The 19520-nt window shown below is 45.6% G+C and overlaps 1 protein-coding gene across 1 annotated transcript in view; it reads left to right on the forward strand.

Moving 5' to 3' along the window:
- Positions 1-19520, forward strand: part of Itga9 (integrin subunit alpha 9) — a 319107-nt gene that overhangs the window by 13307 nt on the left and 286280 nt on the right. The window contains exons 2-4 of the mRNA XM_027932436.2: positions 2370-2497; positions 5022-5128; positions 14145-14268. Of these exons, the coding sequence (XP_027788237.2) occupies positions 2370-2497; positions 5022-5128; positions 14145-14268 (359 nt within the window). The remainder of the gene's footprint in view (positions 1-2369; positions 2498-5021; positions 5129-14144; positions 14269-19520) is intronic.

Genomic DNA, 19520 nt, shown 5'->3' on the forward strand with positions numbered 1-19520 from the left:
ACTGGGATTTGAACCTAGGGGTGCTTAACCACTGAGCCACATCCCCAGCCCTTTTTAAATATTTTATTAGAGACAGGGTCTCACTGAGTTGCTAAGTGCCTTGCTAAGTTGCTGGAGTTGGCTTTGAACTCACGATCCTCCTGCCTCAGCCTCCTGAGCCACTGAGATTACAAGTGTGCTCCACCTTGCTCGCACCTCCCTATCTTTGTGTGTGCTCTGGATCCTTCAAGTTCAGGGTGTGGAAGCTCAGCTCAGGGGCATTGGAAATTGCATTCCCATGAACCCTGGCACCAGGGTTCTTTGTGATGTCTGCCAGTCCTGCTTGAGGGTCTCAGATGGCTGCTGTGGGAGGGAGGCCTTGTGTGCCTAGCCAGAGTGTTGGTGGGGAAGCAGTGTCATTCTGAGGCCAGAGTGGGGGTGACTGGGTGAATGAGACCCTCAGAAGAAGGTGACTCTCGGGACGGAGTGAGGGGAGCCTGGGCGTGCTTGCTTCGTCCGTCCTCAGGGAGGCTGTCTAGGATCTTTCCAGTCTCTGGTGGACACCTCCCCACAGATGCTTAGCAGAAGATGTGTTGTCCTCCAAGGCATGGAGGAGAGGATGAGTTTCCTGAGTGGAATGAATGTCTTGGCCAGGTTGGCCTCCTCTCCTCTGCAGCCTGCGAGAGAGATGGAACCACTCACATTCTCATTAAACAGGGGCTTTGAATTTTCTACTCTTAGAACATCAGTGTGGCTTTAGATTAAAGTCTCATTCTACAAGACTTTTCCAAATGGCTCACATCTCAGTACAACTGTGTCTAATTAGTGTTCTTTAGTAATCTCTGCTGTAGATGTTTGGTTGACAACTTTCTAAAAACAAGGCACCAAACTATAGGGCAAGAGGATGTTTGTACCATTGGGAGGGGACTTATAGTCATTTCCCCCTTGTTCTGCACCCACCCAGGCTCGGACCTGACTCTTCCTCCTCATGGTGTGCTTCTTTCCCTGTGACCGGGCCTGCTGGGGATGGCCCAGCTTTGCAGCTTTGTGGTTCAAAGTGAAGCATACAGAGCTTCTTTCTTGCCTTTGTCTGAGGGCAAACCATTGCAGGAGTTGGGGGCGGGTGGCAAAAGGAGGAGGGCAGAGAAGAGAAATGGCATCTTTAAATCCCCCCACTTTTTTTTTTAATTGAAAGCTCCCATGTCACAACTAAATTATGAATTTGTATGAGCACTGCACAGGTGAAATCATGATAACCACCTCCAGAAACCAGTTACACCTTCCCTTTCTACTCCCTGGAGAGAGAACCGTCCTCTTGACCTTAATGCCATGGTTAAACTTCACTGGCTTTTCAACTTCAGATATGTGGATTTGGAGCAGGAAGCTCTTAAGTCCCGTGTCTTGCGCTCGGGGTTCTATTGTGTGCTGCTGCTTTGAGGCTGCAGCAGGAGGATGTCCGTGGATTTTTTTTTTTTGTTGCTGCCTAGAGCTTCAAGGCATGACTGCACCAAGATTTGCTACTCTGGCACTGATGGGTCTTTCAGCCGCGGACATTTTGTGCATGCCCCCTGCAGAGCCCACATGTGCACTTGTGTCGGGTGTAGTTTTAGAAATGGAATGATTGGGTTATAGAGGAGGCTCAGCCTTATGAGAAGCCGATGACTAGTTTCCCAAATGGTTTTAGCAGTCCACACTCCTGCCAGCAGCGTGTGGGGGTGCCTGTTGCCCTGCATCCTTGACAGCACTTGGCATTTTCAGTCTTTTTGGTTTGGGCCTTCTAGGGAGTCTGGAGGGCTGTCTCTTTTGGATTTATCTGGTAACTAATACAGGGGAGTACCTGCTCATGTATCTATTGTCCATTTGGTTATCTCATTTTGTGAGGTGTCTGTTCAGGCCTTTGACTCATTATTCTATTGGTCTGTCAGTGTTTTTCTTATGGGTTTGTTATGAATTTGTGTTCTGAAGAGGAACCTTCTGTTTTTACATGTTTCCCTCCAGCTATCCTCTGATTCTGCCACCCCCCACCAACCCCCAGTGCTGGGTATGAACCGAGGGCCTTGTGCATGTGGGGCAAGGGCTCTACCATTGAGCTGCACCTCAGCACTATCCTTTAAACTTTCTACCTACTTCCCCACTATTGAGGATGGAGCCCAAGGCCTCATGCATGCTTGGCAAGTGCTCTACCGCTGAGCCAATTCCCGGCCCGCCCTTAAACTTTTAATGCACCCGGAGAAGATCTAACAGGTTAATTGTAGGACTCTCGAGCACATGGGTAATGATTTCCCAGTGAGCATTCAGATGAATTGCCAAGGCTGGGTGAGGATTTAACCACCTGCCTGTTCTCTCCAGTACTGGGTTATGACAGAATGCCTTTTCCTCTCGATATGCAGGGTCCTGGTGGGAGCACCAAAAGCAGATTCCAAATACAGCACTTCAGTGAAGTCCCCCGGGGCTGTGTTTAAGTGCCGCGTCCACACCAACCCTGACCGCAGATGCACCGAACTGGACATGGCTCGAGGTGGGTGGATGTCACTGCCAAGGTTTCCACGGGCAACTTCACACTGTGCTCTTTTTCTCCCCAGGGTGGCCTGATCCTTATCCACTTGTCTGTCATCCCTCCCTCCCCACAAATGTCTGTTAAGTACTTTTTAGATATTAAGCACTGGGATGTACTGGTGAACAAAACAAGGATCCTGTCATCCTTGGCTTTGAACATGAATGGTCAGAAGAGAAAACAAATGAGAAGACTGGAGGGAAGGTGGGTACTTCATCTCATCTTGGAAAGACAGGGAACGGCTCCCTGAGGACCTTTCCACATGACTAGAAGATGCATAGTTGTTAGCCGGGCAGGTCTGGGAGGGAGAATCTCTAAACAGAGGGGTTAACACAGCGAGAACTGTGTAGCAGGGGTGGTGGGCAGGGTGGACAGAAGCAGAGGAGGTTGGAAAGGAGGGCTGGGGCTAGGTCACACAGGGCCTAGCAGGCCAGGGTGAGGTGTTAGGAGTTTTCTGTGTATGAGGGCGAGGATGTTAAAATCAATTTTAGGCCTTAGATTTTAAGTGGGGAACAATATGATTGATGGATGTTTTTAAAAGCTCACTTTGATCCAGTGGAAAATACATCTTTGGAATAGGATGGATCTGGCTGGGTTCAAAGCCCAGCTGGACTTTACTGGGAATGCCCTGTAGCTTCTTGGGCCTCAGTTTGCACCCTGTCAAACCAAGATGAAAATACATACCTCACAAGGATTGGCTTGAGGAGATTAGCCAGATAAGGGAGCACACATGTAAAACAGTGCTCAATGAATAAGAGTCATTTTTATGATCACTTCAAGTTTCTACTTTCTCCAGAGCCCTTTTTCATCAAGATCTTTGAAGAATTATTATAATTATAATATTTTGGTACTGGGAATTGAATTCAGCATTGCTTAACCATTGAGCCACATCCCTAAACCCCCTCCCCCCCTTTTTCTTTTTTTTTTGGTTTGAGACAGGGTCTAAGTCCTTAGGGCCTTGTTAAGTTTCTGAGGCTGGTCTAGAACTTGCAATCTTGCTTTGGCCTCCTGAGATGCTGAGATTACAGGTGTATGCCAGCCATGGCCAGCATTATTATTTAAAAATTATGTTTAAATAAAAAAGTTCTTGTGATTTTCTTTAGCAGCAGAGGACAGCTGTCTGCTGGTGCTACCGAGAGTGACTAGTTTGCCAACTGTTTCTTACTGGTACAATACAAATGAAGGAGCTTGCTTCAGAGCATTAATCTTTGCACTTCTTCCTTCATTGAGAGTCTCCCTATGACCTGAACAGACACTTCTCAGAGGAGGACATACAATCAATCAACAAGTACATGAAAAAATGCTCACCATCTCTAGCAGTCAGAGAAATGCAAATCAAAACCACCCTAAGATACCATCTCACTCCAGTAAGATTGGCAGCCATTATGAAGTCAAACAACAACAAGTGCTGGCGAGGATGTGGGGAAAAGGGTACACTTGTACATTGCTGGTGGGACTGCAAATTGGTGCAGCCAATTTGGAAAGCAGTATGGAGATTTCTTGGAAAGCTGGGAATGGAACCACCATTTGACCCAGCTATTCCCCTTCTCAGTCTATTCCCTAAAGACCTAAAAAGAGCATGCTACAGGGACACTGCTACATCGATGTTCATAGCAGCACAATTCACAATAGCAAGACTGTGGAACCAACCCAGATGCCCTTCAATAGACGAATGGATTAAAAAAATGTGGCATTTATACACAATGGAGTATTACTCTGCATTAAAAAATGACAAAATCATAGAATTTGCAGGGAAATGGATGGCACTAGAGCAGATTATGCTAAGTGAAGCTAGCCAATCCCTAAAAAACAAATGCCAAATGTCTTCTTTGATATAAGGAGAGTAACTAAGAACAGAGTAGGGACGAAGAGCATGAGAAGAAGATTAACATTAAACAGAGATGAGAGGTGGGAGGGAAAGGGAGAGAAAAGGGAATTTGCATGGAAATGGAAGGAGACCCTCAGGGTTATACAAAAGAACATACAAGAGGAAATGAGGGGAAAGGGAAAAATAATATAAGGGGGAGAAATGAAGGTCAGTAGAGGGGGTAGAGAGAGAAGAGGGGAGGGGAGGGGGGATAGTAGAGGATAGGAAAGGTAGCAGAACACGACAGTCACTAGTATGGCAATATGTAAATCAATGGATGTGTAATTGATGTGATACTGCAATCTGTATATGGGCTAAAAATGGGAGTTCATAACCCACTTGAAGCAAAGTGTGAAAGATGATATATCAAGAACTATGTAATGTTTTGAACAACCAACAATAAAAAAATATATATATATACAAATAATGCATTTTTGATGGGAAAAACCTCTACCAAAAAAGAGTCTCCCTATGAAAAAAAAATTGAATTAAGCATGGTGCATAGTAATGGAGGTTATAAGGCCCCTATTTACATGTAACAGACATCTGTCACCAACCTTTCAATAGTGACCAGTAGAGATCATGCCTCAACCCAAGTCTGACATTCCTCTTTTTCTCCAGGGAAGAATCGGGGCATGCCCTGTGGAAAGACCTGCCGAGAAGACCGGGATGATGAGTGGATGGGGGTGAGCCTGGCACGGCAGCCCAAGGCCGATGGCCGCGTGTTGGTAAGGACTTCTGGGGCAGGGGATGGTTCCCTGACTGTGATAGACTTTGACCTGTTAGGAAAGCTGGATGGCACAGAGAAGAAGGGATGGCTTTGAGGTTGCAGATTCTGCCCTAGTCCATGGACAAATTACTTGCCTTATTTTTATTTTTTATTTGCCAAATGTCAATGTTCATCCCAAGGTGCTGAGACATGGATGTAGAGAACTGACAAGACGTGTGAAAAGAACTTTGTAAATCTCATTCATTACATAATTTTTTTGTTTGTCTTTGAGGTATAATTTACATAAATTACACAATTCTTAGTTGTGTTTGGGGTTCTGACAATTGCACACACCTGTGTCTCTCATACCATGCTATAGAGTATTTCCGTTGTCCCCTAAAGTTCTGTCTTCCTATCCAGTCAACTCCTCCCACCCTGAGGCAACCACTGCTGTGATTGGTAGTACCACATATTATTTTAGCTTTTTATAGAACTTCATGTTAGTCCTACAGTATGTGCTCTTGTTTAAGTATTCTGAAGATCTGAGTTTCATCCATGTTTCCATGTTGTGTATATATCAGTAGTTTATTCCTTTTTTTTTTTAATTGGGATGCTCTACCACTGAGCCATATCCCCAGCCTTTTTAAATTTTGAGACAGGGTCTTGCAGATTTGCTGAAGCTGTCCTCGAACTTGTGATCCTCCTACCTCAGCCTCATGAGTTTCTGGGATTACAGCATGCACCACTGCATCTGGCTTCAGTAGTTGATTCCAATTTGTTCCTAGATGATATTACATTATGAAATACATGTTTTACAAAAATTTTTGAGACAGGTTCTTAAGTTGCATAGGCTGACCTTGAACTCCTGGGTTGGAGTGATTCTCCCACCTTAGCCTCTCTAGTAGCTGAGACGACAGGTGCCCATCACTGTGCCTACCATAAACTGCATGCTATTTTTTTTTTTGGTGGTCCTGGGGATTGAACCCAGAGCCTTGAGCATTCAAGGCAAACATTCTACCAACTGAGCTATATCCCCAGCCCAAATTGCATGCTATTTTAATTAGTCATTTATTTGGCTTCCAAAATGCATTTGATGTCTTCTGATCCATTATGTGCTTTGGAGGAGACAAAGTCTTTGCCTTTGAGGCTCCTAATGGCCTCGGGTTGCAGTGCCCAGTGAGGCAACTGCATTTAAATTCATTTAAATGTATCAAAATTAAATTAAGAATTCAGTTCTTTTGGCTGCGTTAGCCACATTTCAAGTGCGCCATAACCACGTATGGTCACTGCTTAGTGTATTGGACAGCCTGGAGAACACTTCCATCATCCCAGAAAGTTTTGTTGGACTTGAGAGAAAAGAAATTTAACTACCATGGGGGTTTTATTTTTGCCCATTACCCCTCTTTTTCTTGTAAACTTTTCTGTTGAGATGTAACACTAAGTCACTGAACATGCACAACTCCAGCACAGCTTGGTGACTTTTTCATGACACGTACTTAGGTGTCCTGCTGCTGACACACCACCCAGTGTCCTTGTGCCCTTTCCCAATCAGTCCCCTGCCCTTTCGGAGCATCACTGTTTGACTTCACAGGTCTCTTCTGCCCCTGGCTCTTCTTGAATGCTGTAGGAGGGTTTTTATTATAACAGCACAAGATCGAGAAGGGAAAATGAGACTGGCTGTCACTCACCAAGGCTTCCTTTGGGCCCCCAGCCATAAAGGGGAGGGTTATATGTGTATTTGAGCCGGGGAAGCACATCTTCCTTGAGGATCTAAACAGAATGTTTGTGTCTTCTCTGAGGAGCCTGATTTTGTGCTCCTTGGGCCTGATGTGAGCCTTGGATTCCAGTCCTTAATCACTGTCACTGCTGGCCCTGGACCCTTGCCAAGCTGTCACATTCCTCCAGGCCTGGTGGCCTGACCTCCTTGACGGGAGCACTCGGCCCCAGAAGGGCCAGAACTCATGTCTGCCTTTTTGAGAAAACGAAGGGAAGAAGCCAGCCATCTATAAATCAAAGCACCATCTGAAGTTGTGATTCAGAATGAAAGAGGAGGCAGTGGCCTAGCAACAGCATGTCACAAAATGCTTTTAAGGACATTGAGCCCAGAGCTGAGTCTTCTTCTGTGAAGATATTTCCTCTTCTCATGGAAGGATAATTTTTTTTTTTTTTTTTTATACTGGGATTGAACTCGGGGGTGCTCTGTCACTGAGCTACATCCCCAGCCCTTTTTGTTTTTATTTTGAGACGGGCTCTCACTCAGTTGTTGCGACTGGCTTTGAACTGGTGATCCTCCTACCTCAGCCTCCAGGGTTGCCACTGTTCCTGGTGGAAGAATGATCTTGCTATGGCTGAGACTTGTTTCCAAAGGACAAGACAAAGATTCTGCCAGAAGGGGCTGTCTCTGGAGACACAAGCAGCAGGGGGGATCATGGGGGAAGATTTGGCAAAGGATGTCAAGGCAGAGCAGAGTATTTGTAGACAGTGGTACTTTGGATAATCCCATTTAATTAACTGCATGCAGAGCTGTTTTTCTAATGTCTTGCACATTGATTACATCATATATTCAGTAAGCCACTCTGTATCGGTGCTGGAGAAGGAGAGGGCCATCTGTGGTTTTACCTCTTTTGTTTCCAATTGTGGTTAAAAAAATGTAACAAACGATGTATCCTCTTTGTGGGTTTTTTTGTTTGTTTGGTACCAGGGTTTGAACCCAGGAGTGCTTAACCACTGAGCCACATTCCCAACTCTTTTTTTATATTTTATTTAGAGATGGGGTCTCACTGAGTTGCTTAGTACCCCTCACTAAGTTGCTGAGGCTGGCTAGGAACTCGAGATCCTCCTGCCTCAGCTTCCAAAGCCACACACAGGGATTATAGGCATGTGCTACCTTGCCTGGCACAATGTATCTTAATCCTTTTTAAAAAATATTTTAAAAATATATCTTTTTTAGTTGTAGGTGGACACACACCTTTATTTATTTATTTTTGTTTATATGTAGTGCTAAGGATTGAGCCGAGGACCTCACACATGCTAGGTAAGCACTGTATTGCTGAGCCACAATCCCAGCCCTCTTAAATCTTTTTTATGTTGTATATAATATTAAATAAATGCACATTATACAGTAAGTATATATCTAGAATTTTTCTGTCTTGCAAACTCAAAACACTATCCATTGAACAAAAACTCCCCTTACTCCCTCCCCATTGGTACCTGGAAACTGCTCGTAATTTCTATTCTGAGAGTCTGTTGGATTTCATATGAGTGGAATCACCCAGTATTTATCCTCTCGTGATGGGCTCCTTTCACTTAGCCTGATGTCCTCGAGGTTCAGCCTTGTTGCAGCATACGACAGAATTTTTTAAGGCTGAATAGTATTTTATGATATATGTAAGTCAAATTGTCTTTTCATCCACTGGTGGCTGCTTGTAGATGCTCGTAAACGTGCATCTACAAATATTTCTCCAAGATCCTGTTTTCAATCCTTTTGGGTATTTGCCCAGAAGTGGGATTTCTGGATCACTTGGTAATTTAATTTTTAACCTTTTGAGAAACCTTGATACTATTTTCCAAAGTGGCACCATTTTGTATTCTCACTGGTAGCACACAAAGGTCTCGGTTTTGCCACATTCTTGAGGGTTTTATTCTTTGGCTGTTTGATACTGGGGATTTGAACCCAGGGTCCTTGTGCATCCTAATCACTCTGCCATTGAGCTACATCTCTGGGTCACCAGCACTCCCCATTAATATAATACATAGGTTGTCCCAGTGGGCATTGAAGTAATATTTCATTATAGATCTGGTTTGCTTTTCCCCATGGCTGGTGATGTTGAACATCTTCTTTGCTTTTTGGCCATTTGTACTTCTTTATAGAAGTGGCTAAGTCTTTGCTCATTTTAAAATGGAATTGTACCTTTTATCATTGACTTACTTTGAGGGATTTTATTCAGTTTTTCTAGGAAAGGCTTTTCCTAAGTCCCCTGTGTCCTTGATACCCAACCCCAGTTGGGCTCTGCTTCCTCCTTGGAGCCCGTATGGAACAAGCTGAATATCTTTTGTGTCCTTGGAACTCAATGTGACATTATCACCTCATATTGCACATGATTTATTTTGTGTTTGTGTCCTTTTTATGGAACCCACTTGGGAACAGAGACCACTCTTGTTCTCCATGCCTGGAGGACATCTCTTAGGAATGGTATCTTAAAGTGTATTTGCATAACCTGAGGCCTGAGCATCCTTGTTAGAACATCTAGAAACCAAGTTGTCATCTTTTCTTGGTGGCTGATTCTAAGTCATTGATAGAAGTGCCAGGCAAACTGCTCTAAAGTGACAGGTGACAACAAGGTACAATGAGTGGCCATCTTGTCCACATTCATGTTTCAGAGGCCTTTGATCCATTTGCTTTTTCTTTAATGTCTTCATTCTCCCTGTTGAAGCTTTCTTGGAGGCAAGTATTTTAAAATTAAAACCAGAAAGGATGTTGTGTCATTTGAATGCATTTTGAAAATCCAGTAAGGAGGTGCTGTAGGGATAAGAACTAGGTTCCTAGGGAGCACAGCATCAGATTCCAAGGTTGGGTTTGAAGAGGGAGAGGTGGCAGGGTGCTTTGAAAAGGGCATCTGGTCTTGATTTCAAAGTAAGGAACAGATGGAGAACTGGAAAGCTGTGACAGGGAGTGAAGCCTTTGATTGACAAATGGCATCATTTGGATGAGCTCAGGCAAGACCCAAACTGTCAGGGCTTCAGACCTGTCCACCTGGGCTCTGTGAGCAGTGTGGTACCTTCCAATTTTGCCCCAGGGAACAAATGATCCCCAGTGAAAACACAGCATCAGGAATGGGGGGCGAGCCCTTTCCCTTCTTGTACGTACACCTTGCTCTCTGTGTGCAGTTGATATTTTAAGAAACAGGCAAGATATAAAGTCATCACTTCTTGCAATCACCACTGCTGAACCCAGTACAGGCACTGATGCTTCTCATACACAGTGCAGGGCGGCTCGGGAAGTTCAAGCCCATTATCTATCCTTTTGATCAGAGTTGTCAAGGCTCAGAGAACAACAAATGATTTGTCGATTATTTCTGGGTGAAGCAGTGTTCTCCGGCTCTATCTCTGCCATTTCCTTTCTAGCCATCAGGGCTGTCCTGACCGCTTCCCATGTGTGTACTTCTTTCAAAGCCACAGGGTACATTTTTGCATTTACTTTCTGTTGCTCTGTTTCCTGGTGTATGTGTGTGCGCGTGTGTGAGAATTCTTATTGAGCTGGGACACGTGCAGAAAAGGGCATGAGCCATCAGAGTGCACCTTGATAAGTGTTCATTAGGGGGACATCCACTGAACAACATTCCCAGTGCCACACAAGTCCCCTCTTGGTGCCTCCCCAGTCATTGCATCCTCCTCCACCCAGAAACTTGTTCAGGGGAGCCTTGTGGCATCCCAGCCTCACTTTGATCTTGTGCACACTGCACATGATGTTCTCAGTGGCCCTGGCCTGGCTGGCTGTGAGCCGTGGACCTGGAAGCATGAGAGAGGCTTTGGCCATCTGTACATGGCGGATGAGCGTGTAGGAGGGTAGGGTGGATCTCTGTGGCTGAGCCACCTGGAGAAGCTCAGTACCCACCCCCCAGGAAGTACATGCTGTTTCCATACAAGAAAAAAGGCCTTTGAAAGAAATTGTTGGTTTTCTTCCTCTTTTTATTCCTTGGGAGGAAAAGCAACCCTTCTAGCTTGAAATACATCTGGTTCTAAGATTTGGAATGGTGGCAGGCCCTCCTCCTCCTTCGTAGAATGATTTTAAGTGAGTCCTCTTTTTCTACCCCTTGCCCCACTTGGGAATTGAACCCAGGATGGCCTCGTATATGCTAAGCACTCATCCAGAGTAGGTCCTGCTGTTTCCAGAGAATGTTCTCCTTTTCCCTCATAATGACTCCTGGGAGAGATTGTTATTAATACTTTGCAGATAGCCCCTCAGAATTTTTATTTTATTTTAGTTTAGGGGTCAAATGGATGTGTGTACATAGTGATAATTGGGCTCCAGGCAGTGTTTTCTTTCTATAATTTACATTCAGACACTTTGTGCTGTCTCCCTGCACGGAGCCTGCTTTCGACATTTTGATCTGACTTCCCAGAATGCCTTAATTTTAGTTTTGTTTAGTGTGAAATACAGTAGTGGGAACTTCTAGGAATTCTCCAAGGTCCTTCTCTAAATAGTTTATGGTACTTAAAAGAGTAGACAATATACTAGACATTAAATACTGCAAGTCCTTCCTGATATGTGTCAGTGTGCAGCTGGCTGTCGGCAGTGATAAACATCCTCCTCTCCAACCCAGAAATGCAGTAGGACATGGTAAGCCCTCTAAGCCCTGGCCTTTGCTGAATCCATCAACTTCAGTACAACTAATTTACCCATGAATTAGGTGATAAGTGATTCCAGTGTGCAAGCCATCAGAATGGAGTCAGAATTGACAATTAAAAAAATCACTTACAGCTGATATCCCAGATATCCATGGATTTTTGCATCTGTGGATTCAAATAACTGGCTCAAAAATATCTTAATATTGCACCTGCATTGAACATGTATAGACTTCTTTCCTTCTCATTTACTAAAAATATAATAACTTACATAGCATTCACTGTATTGGGTGTTATGAGTGAGGCAGAGATGATTGAAGGTATACATGAGGGTGCGCATAGGTTATATGTAAATACTATGCCAATTTAGAAGGGACTTGAGCACCTGTGAATTTTGGTTTCTGAATAGCATTCTAGAGCCACTCTGCCTTGGGTACCAAGGGACAACTCTATGGGGTGGTATGAAGTGGTTCTTTGTTTATTGATGTTTTAGTTCTGTACTGCATATTATTTCTATGTTTTGAGAGATGTGTGATTTTTTTTTTTTAAGCATAGAACAATATCGAGTGATGAGGCAGGAAGGTGGTTTGCAGTAGAAGTAGTGATAATAGATTGATTTCTGTATTTAATGTCTTCAGACAAGAGACCAAGTGTGGTTGCCCAGCTTTGAGAATCATTCTGAGTGTGTCCTCTTTTGTCTTTGGGCAGAGTGGCTTGTCAAGGGTCCTGATGGCAGTTGGCCTGGAGGGATCCAAAGCAGATTGCTTAGGAGGCCGTGATCTTGTCTTAGAATGGCCTTGGGAAATCTGTGCCCCTAGGGAGTCCCCCACATACTCAGGAGCACCCAATCTGAGGGTGGTTATTTCAAGGTCCTAGGACCTTGGGGGGTGCTGAGAGGATAAACTGGTACCAGATCTGCTTCAGGGGATGTGTGTTGATGACTCCTCAGGTAGGAATTGGGAACTTGGATGCAGAATGCTTTGCAGTGAGACAAGATTTAGAAACTGTGGATTCCAGCCTGGTTTGCAGCACTTGCTAGCTCCATGGCTTAGACCTAGCACTAATTCTCTGTTACTGTAAAGAAAATGAGATTCCATAGGATATCTCTTCTGCTCATCTTCTGGAATCCCAGAAGAAGTCAAAGGTGGACCATTATAACCCATGAATAAGTGTATTTGAAGGAAACAGACATTAAATAATTGATTTTTTTTAAATTCAATATTTTAAGACCACGCAGCCATTGGCCAGAATGAGATAAGCTGATAACAGAAATCAGCGGTGCATGCCCACGAGAGGCAGGCGGGGCCAGGCAGATGTGCATTCTGGGGGGTCCTTGTCATTGTTGTGCAGAGACACGTACACAGAACTGAGACCACTCTCCTGTTGGAAGGGGAGGCAGGGGCACAAAGTGGGACAGAAGGATGGCCAGGTGTGAGTTCTAATTGCTGGCACTTAGTCCCTATCTGGTGGGAACTGCCCTGACTCACAGCCTCTTACTGCAGGTTTGTCCCCAGCACTGAGGCTGGCGAGCCATGTACCCTGAGGCTGCTCTCCAAGCTGGCCAAGGTGCCCTGTCTGTCCCTGATGGCCTCCCGTTCTCCAAGCGCTCTCCTGCCCCTCTGCCCTGAATATTCCCCCTGGTTCACGTCTCATGTCCCCCCTTAGAGGGCCTCCCTGAGCAGCCTGTGTAAACCAGCCCTGGCACCAGGGAGCTTTCTGGTTAAATGGAAAGAGATGTCTTGTTAGGGCTTGGGTGACATGAGTGTGTGCACTTGCCAAAGCTTGTTAAGTGGTACATTTGATGTTTGTGTTTTGCTGTATGGAAATCTACTCCAATTAACAAGCCATCAACAAGCATTTATTACTAGAAAGTTGAGGACCTGCCTGCTCAAGTGTCTCCGCAGGTAAAAGCAGAGTTATATGTGGGTGGGTGCTCCCTTTCCAGCACTCTCCATGCCTGGTCATTCCTCAGGCTCATTAGTTTTACCTTGAGCCTGTGTCCTGATGACATTCCCTCTGCCCATCCTGGTCCAGGTCAGCAGCATCTCTCACCTAGTAGTTCACTTCCTCTCCTGCCCACCCACAGCCTCCACGCAGCAGCAAAATGACCTTTACAAACTGTAAAGTGGATCGGCCACTGTGTGAGGCTCTCCCCTGGCTTTTTATCGTCTGTCTGCTGAAATCACAGGTGTCCTTGTAGTCTCTGAAACCTGCCCCCATATCCTCCCTCCCTCTCTGACTTCCTCTCCTACCCATGCCTCTCCAGACCAGCCCTGCCCACTTCCATTCTTTCTCTGGACCTCCCCAAGTCTCCCACCTCCTGTCCTTTGCACTGTTGGTCCCCCTTCCTCAGAACACTCTTCCCCAAGTGCTCCATGTGGTTAGGTCTTTCTCTTCCTTCAGGCCTTCCCTGACCACCAGATGGAAACCGTCCCTCCTTCTCGGATTCGCTATTCCATAACCCTCATTCTTCTTAAGCTTACGCTTGCACTTGCTATGATTATCATTTGCCAATCTTTGACCACCTGCCTTCCCCCAGGAGCCTCCCGGGGGCATGTTCATGCGAGCAAGGGCCTGGTGTGTCTGGGCAGGAGAGGAGGTAGCTAGCTTCTCCCTCTGCTCCTCTCTCCTTTCACAGAATCCCCTGGCACTGTGGTTCTCCCCTCTCTCACCCGTCTCTGTCCCTTTAGGCCTGTGCCCACCGGTGGAAGAACATCTACTATGAAACAGACCATATCCTGCCTCACGGTTTCTGCTACATCATCCCATCCAACCTCCAGGCCCAAGGCAGGACGCTGATCCCTTGCTACGAAGGTGAGTATGTGTGTGGGGGGATTCTCCCTCATGCCCCTGCCCATGTCTTGCCTTAAACTCCTGCTCCCTTCTTCACAACCCCCTCCCCCAAGCATCTCTCCCAGCCTCCCACAGGCTATTGAGAGGGCATACTCTTTGTCCACAGATGGCCTCTAGCATGGAGGCTCTGTCCAGGGTACAAAAGGGTAACAGTCCTAGGCCCTCCCCAGCTCTGCCCATCTCTGCCAGAGCCCACAATACTTACTTTATGAAACCTCAGGGACCCAAATTCACCAACCCTCAGGCAAGTGTCCAAATAGTCCTTTTGGTGTCCTGGCACTGCCAGAGGTTGTGGCACCTTGGGAAACTGTCTCTAGGCTTCATTTTCCTCATCTGAAAGGTGAGAAGTAGGCCCCAATGATCTCTACTGCCCCAGGTAATGCCAGAAGCTTCCTAGCTGCCCCGGGGGACAAGTGTCCTCAGGCAGGGTGCAGAGCAGACCCAGGACTCATAAAGCTACACTATGGCAGGAGTGTAACATCTCCACCGATCAGGTCATCTCCTGACATCTGAGGTCTGGCTTTCCTTATAATATGACCCTGGAACTCGGGTAGACTCCTGGGAGTCGAGTATACCTTCCACAAGTTTTTAAGAGTTCCTCATCAAGGGACATATGGGGTCTTGTAAAGAAAGTATGTCTAGCGACTTGGGAAGCTGAGGCAGGAGGATAACAAAGTTGAGGCCAGCCTTAGAAACTCTGTGAGATGCTGTCTCAAAATAAGTTCTGAGGGTGTGTCTCAGCGGTACCCCTGGGTTTAATTTCTAGTACTGAAAAACAAATGTCCTTTCAGGTGCCTGCATAGAAGAACCTCAAATGCCTGGGCACTGGGGACAATCAAGTCGATCACTATGTAGTCTAGTGGAATTTCGGTTCGAGGGATTCAGAGATGGCTGTCCTTTCCTTCAGTGTGATCCCCTGTCCTCTAAGGTCCTTATCCTAGTTCAGTGAACTGGAATCTGTTCCCTCTCTAAGTGCTGGGCTGTTTATTTTTTAATTCATTCCCTCCTAATTGATTTGTTTGGACACACACACAATTTTTTCATCCACGCTGCCTTGGGCTTCCCTGGGATTTCCCAGGTTTCACATTTGTGGAATCAAAGTGGTATCTGAGAAACAATGTCAGGACACTGCAGTTTCCTGTCTCATGGAGGACCCTCTGGGGACTTGGGTGGCTGGCCTGAGCAAGGTTCTTTGTGATGTGGCCCCCACAGAAGAACCAGTAGTGTCCTTGTAGGGGGCAAACCCCTCCTCTGTGCAGATGAGTCATTTTTTATGTACGTTTCTCTGTGTGAGCATTTGTTGGACTCTGGCTGGGCCATCTTGAGCTCTAGCCCTCTTTATTTCTGTAACATTCTAGTCGAAGGAAAACTTTCATCTTAAAAATAGATGAAATTAACAACCATGTCAAGAGGGTGGATAGTTTGAGATGATGTATTGGGATTGTTGTGACCACCCAGCTTATTCCTCCTCCTCCTCTTCCAGAAAGAAAACGGAATGGCCTCTGGAACAACTAGTTGGGTAGCTCATCGGGCTGGGGAAAAGAATCCACAGAGGCAATGGAGGTGGTGATTACTGAGCCCAATCTACTCATGCAGTAGGACTAAAAATGATGGGTCGTGAAAGGGGACCCATTGCTGTCCCCAGTGGTTCCTCTGCATGCCACATAAGCACCAGAAAGCAAAAGGACATCAGCCCCTTGCAGGGGGTGCTGGAATCGAATGTCCATGTAAACCTGCATCCACCATGGCTCATACTACTCATTTACTTAGCAGTCATGGGACCAATCAGAGGCAGGTTTAGTCTGGGGACTGTTCATTCTCTCCTTTGTTGTAACCCCCCTGAAAAACAATTTTTCACTTGGGTTTGATTACAAGTTGTTTATTTTAGAAGTTACATTAGAGGTAATTCTAGAGGATACCATGTGGGGGTGAGATAGAAAGAGAAGGGAAGGCAACTCATGAAGAAGGTTCCAACCAGCAAGTCGCTACCGTGGGTAACTGGGGTGCGGTCTCTAGGAGAGGGGTGTTGGGGCTGGTGTGGAACAGACACTTCAAGTCACCCTCCCTGGGGTCTTCATCCGCCCGCACCCTGTCCTGCCATGTGCACAGGTTAGGAAAGTGCCCAGGCATGGAGATGGGGGTGGTGGCAGTTGGCCATCAGGCTCTATCACGCACACGGTGAGGGGAGGGCACAGGGTGGGCCACTCAGAGGCTGGCTTCTGTGTCCCTATTTTCCTGTTAGAGATGAGGGAGTTGAGACTCAAAGTCCAAGTCAATTGCCTGTGGTCCTCAGGCAATTAGTAAATGGTAGGGTTGGCTTTTGAATTTTGCATCTATCTGACTCGGCAAACCATTTTGTGCCCCAGTGGTTAGAGACAATTTGTTAGTTTGGGAGTGTTTTAGTTAAACTGAAAACTAAAAGCCAATATAGTCAACAAACATATGAAAAAATGTTCATCTCTAGCTATTAGAGAAATGCAAAATCAAAACTAAGATTTCATCACATTCTAATCAGAATGGCAATCATCAAGAATACAGGCAATAATAAATGTTGGCGAGGATGCGTTGAAAAAGGCACACTATATATTGCTGGTGGGACTGCAAATTGGTGCAACCACTATGGAAAACAGTTTGGAGATTCCTCAAACTCTGAATGGAACCACCTTTTGACCCAGCTATCCTCCTCCTTGGTTTATACCCAAAGGACTTAAAATTGGCATACTACAGTGATGCAGCCATGTCAATGTTTATAGCAGCTCAATTCACAACAGCTAAACTATGGAACCAATCTAGGTGTCCTTTGATAGATAAATGGATAAAGAAAATGGGATATATGTATACCACATTTATATATTATACACCACCACATATACATACACCATATATTATATACATTTTTATATATATACTATGTTATATTTTTTCAATGGAATATTACTTGGCTTTAAAGAAAAATGAAATTATGGCATTTGCTGGTAAATGAATGGAGTTGAATATCATGCTAAGCGAAATAATCCAGTCCCCAAAAACCCAAAGGCCGGATGTTTTCTGATATGTGGATACTAATTCACAATGGGGGGGCACTAGGGAAGAATAGTTACCTTAGATTAGGTAAAGGGGAGTGAAAGGAAGGGAGGGGCTATGGGGATAGGAAGGATAGTAGAATGAAAGACATTACCTTATGTACATACATGACTGCATGATCAATGTGATTCTGTAACACGTACAATCAGAAAAATGAGCTATGTATATCAAAATGCATAAATGGATTCTACTGTAACAAATATCTAATTAAAACAAAAATTTCCACCTGGGAAAAGAAGTCAATCCTCAACCCTCACAAAACAAAAGGTGACTGAACTTTCTCAAAGGTAGAATCATGAGGTTAGAGGAGTGTGACCCTTTTGTATGTCACTGCTCCCATTGAGGCTTTGCCGGTTTTCCCCTTCCTCTGCTGGGGGCTCTTATGGGATGCTTGGCAGGAATGTGGGTGCCCATGTGAGCTGAGGCAGGTAGCTGCAAGTCTAGGGAGCAGGTTCAGTTTGGGTTGGCTGCATATGCCCCTTGTGCATATCAGTGCACGGGCTCCAGACAGCGTGTTTCCACTCGCCCATCTCAGCACTTCTGACCATGTGCTCTGTCCCACGTAGCTTGCTGGTCCCAGAGTAGAACAAAGTGGAGCAGACCTGAACTGAACCTGCAGCTGGAGCCTATATATAGTTGTATGAGAGATCAATGTTTGTTATGGTCATGGAGCCTTCATGCTTGTTATGCAGTGATAGCTGACTGATACAGGACTCAGGAATCTAGATTACTCATGCTATGCAGCTGTGGAATGAGCCCAAGTCTATTTGCTTTGATGGTTCTTTGACTTCATGGCAGCCAAATGGAGCCAGTGAATAAATGAGCAAGATTTTGCCCCCATCCATTCCTGTTTCTTCATGGCACACACATTTCCATATCCTAATTTATCCTATGGCCTAGGCAACAGTGAGGGGTAGGGAATATTGGGGTATACGAGCATCCCTTTAGAAACAGGACTGAGAAGAAAGTTCCTGTTTCTTGGCCTTATAAAAGCAGGGGGATGGCAGATGCTCAGATTTCTCTAGAGCACCGTGCTGGCAGGGTGGGGTGGGTGGCAGGCTCCTCAGAGAGAGCTCTTGCCTGTGCTCTGTTGGCTTTGGAGATCTCTACTTCCCTGTTTTGTGGTCTAAACCAAACCTACTTTGGCTCTTAAAGCAACCATTATCTTCTCTTAATGTGGAAAATCTCAGTGACGCCAGCTCTCTGTTCTAGGTGGGGATCCCATTGTGGTTAAGTACAACGGAAGTATTAAGAGTTTGACATTCCCTCTCACATGTCACCTAGGCCAACCTCCTGTCTGTACTGAGGTTCAGAAACTTGCCCAAGCCCGGGTTTTTCCTCTTGTTTTATTCACATGCCATACTCACGTGTGGATAGGCAAAGTGACATGGTGTTCAGAAGACGGACTCGGGACCCAGAACACCAGAGTTCAAGTCCAGCTCTGCCACTTGCTCTTATTAATAGTGTGTCCTCAGACGAGTTATTAAGCTTCTCTGCTACCTCAAGGTTGTGGAGAGGACTGAGTCAATTCCCGTGAGTTCTTAGAATAGCGCCTGGCTATACCTAGTATACCAAATGCTCAGCGTGTATGCACTAATTCTACTGCTGTGTGCCTCTGAGATATGCGGAGCAAGAGATTGTTGAAGGGTGATTGACTTGTGTCCCAGGAATAGAGTCCACTTAATTTTAAGTTCCTGGAAAGCACTAGTCAAAACCCAAGTGGCATAGTTCTGGCTATTCAGAAGTCCCTTATCTGCAGGAAAAGTATCTATTTGAAAGGGGGACAATTCTCTGCCCATGTGTGACTGCTGGGTACCCCTCCCCAAAGGCTCCAGCTGCACCCAAGTACAAGGTAGCAGAAAGGGTTATTTTCATTTACAATAGGAAAAAGGCGAATCCCTCTTAGAACCTGTGGTGTGTTGCAGGCTTGGAAGAGAGGGTGGTGGAAATCCACTGGTGGTCATGTCCATGGGCATGGGGCAGAGGGGACCACTGCCTCCAGATGTACTTCCTATGCAGTGGTTAACAGACATGGGAGGGAGGGGGTGGCGGGGAGCTTGGTTGAGGTTAGCTTGTCCACATGGCTGCCTCTGTGGCTTGGACGAGTTGCTGGGTCCTGCAGTGCAGTG

This window comes from Marmota flaviventris, chromosome 1 (assembly GCF_047511675.1).
Source record: "Marmota flaviventris isolate mMarFla1 chromosome 1, mMarFla1.hap1, whole genome shotgun sequence".
NCBI lineage: Eukaryota > Metazoa > Chordata > Mammalia > Rodentia > Sciuridae > Marmota > Marmota flaviventris.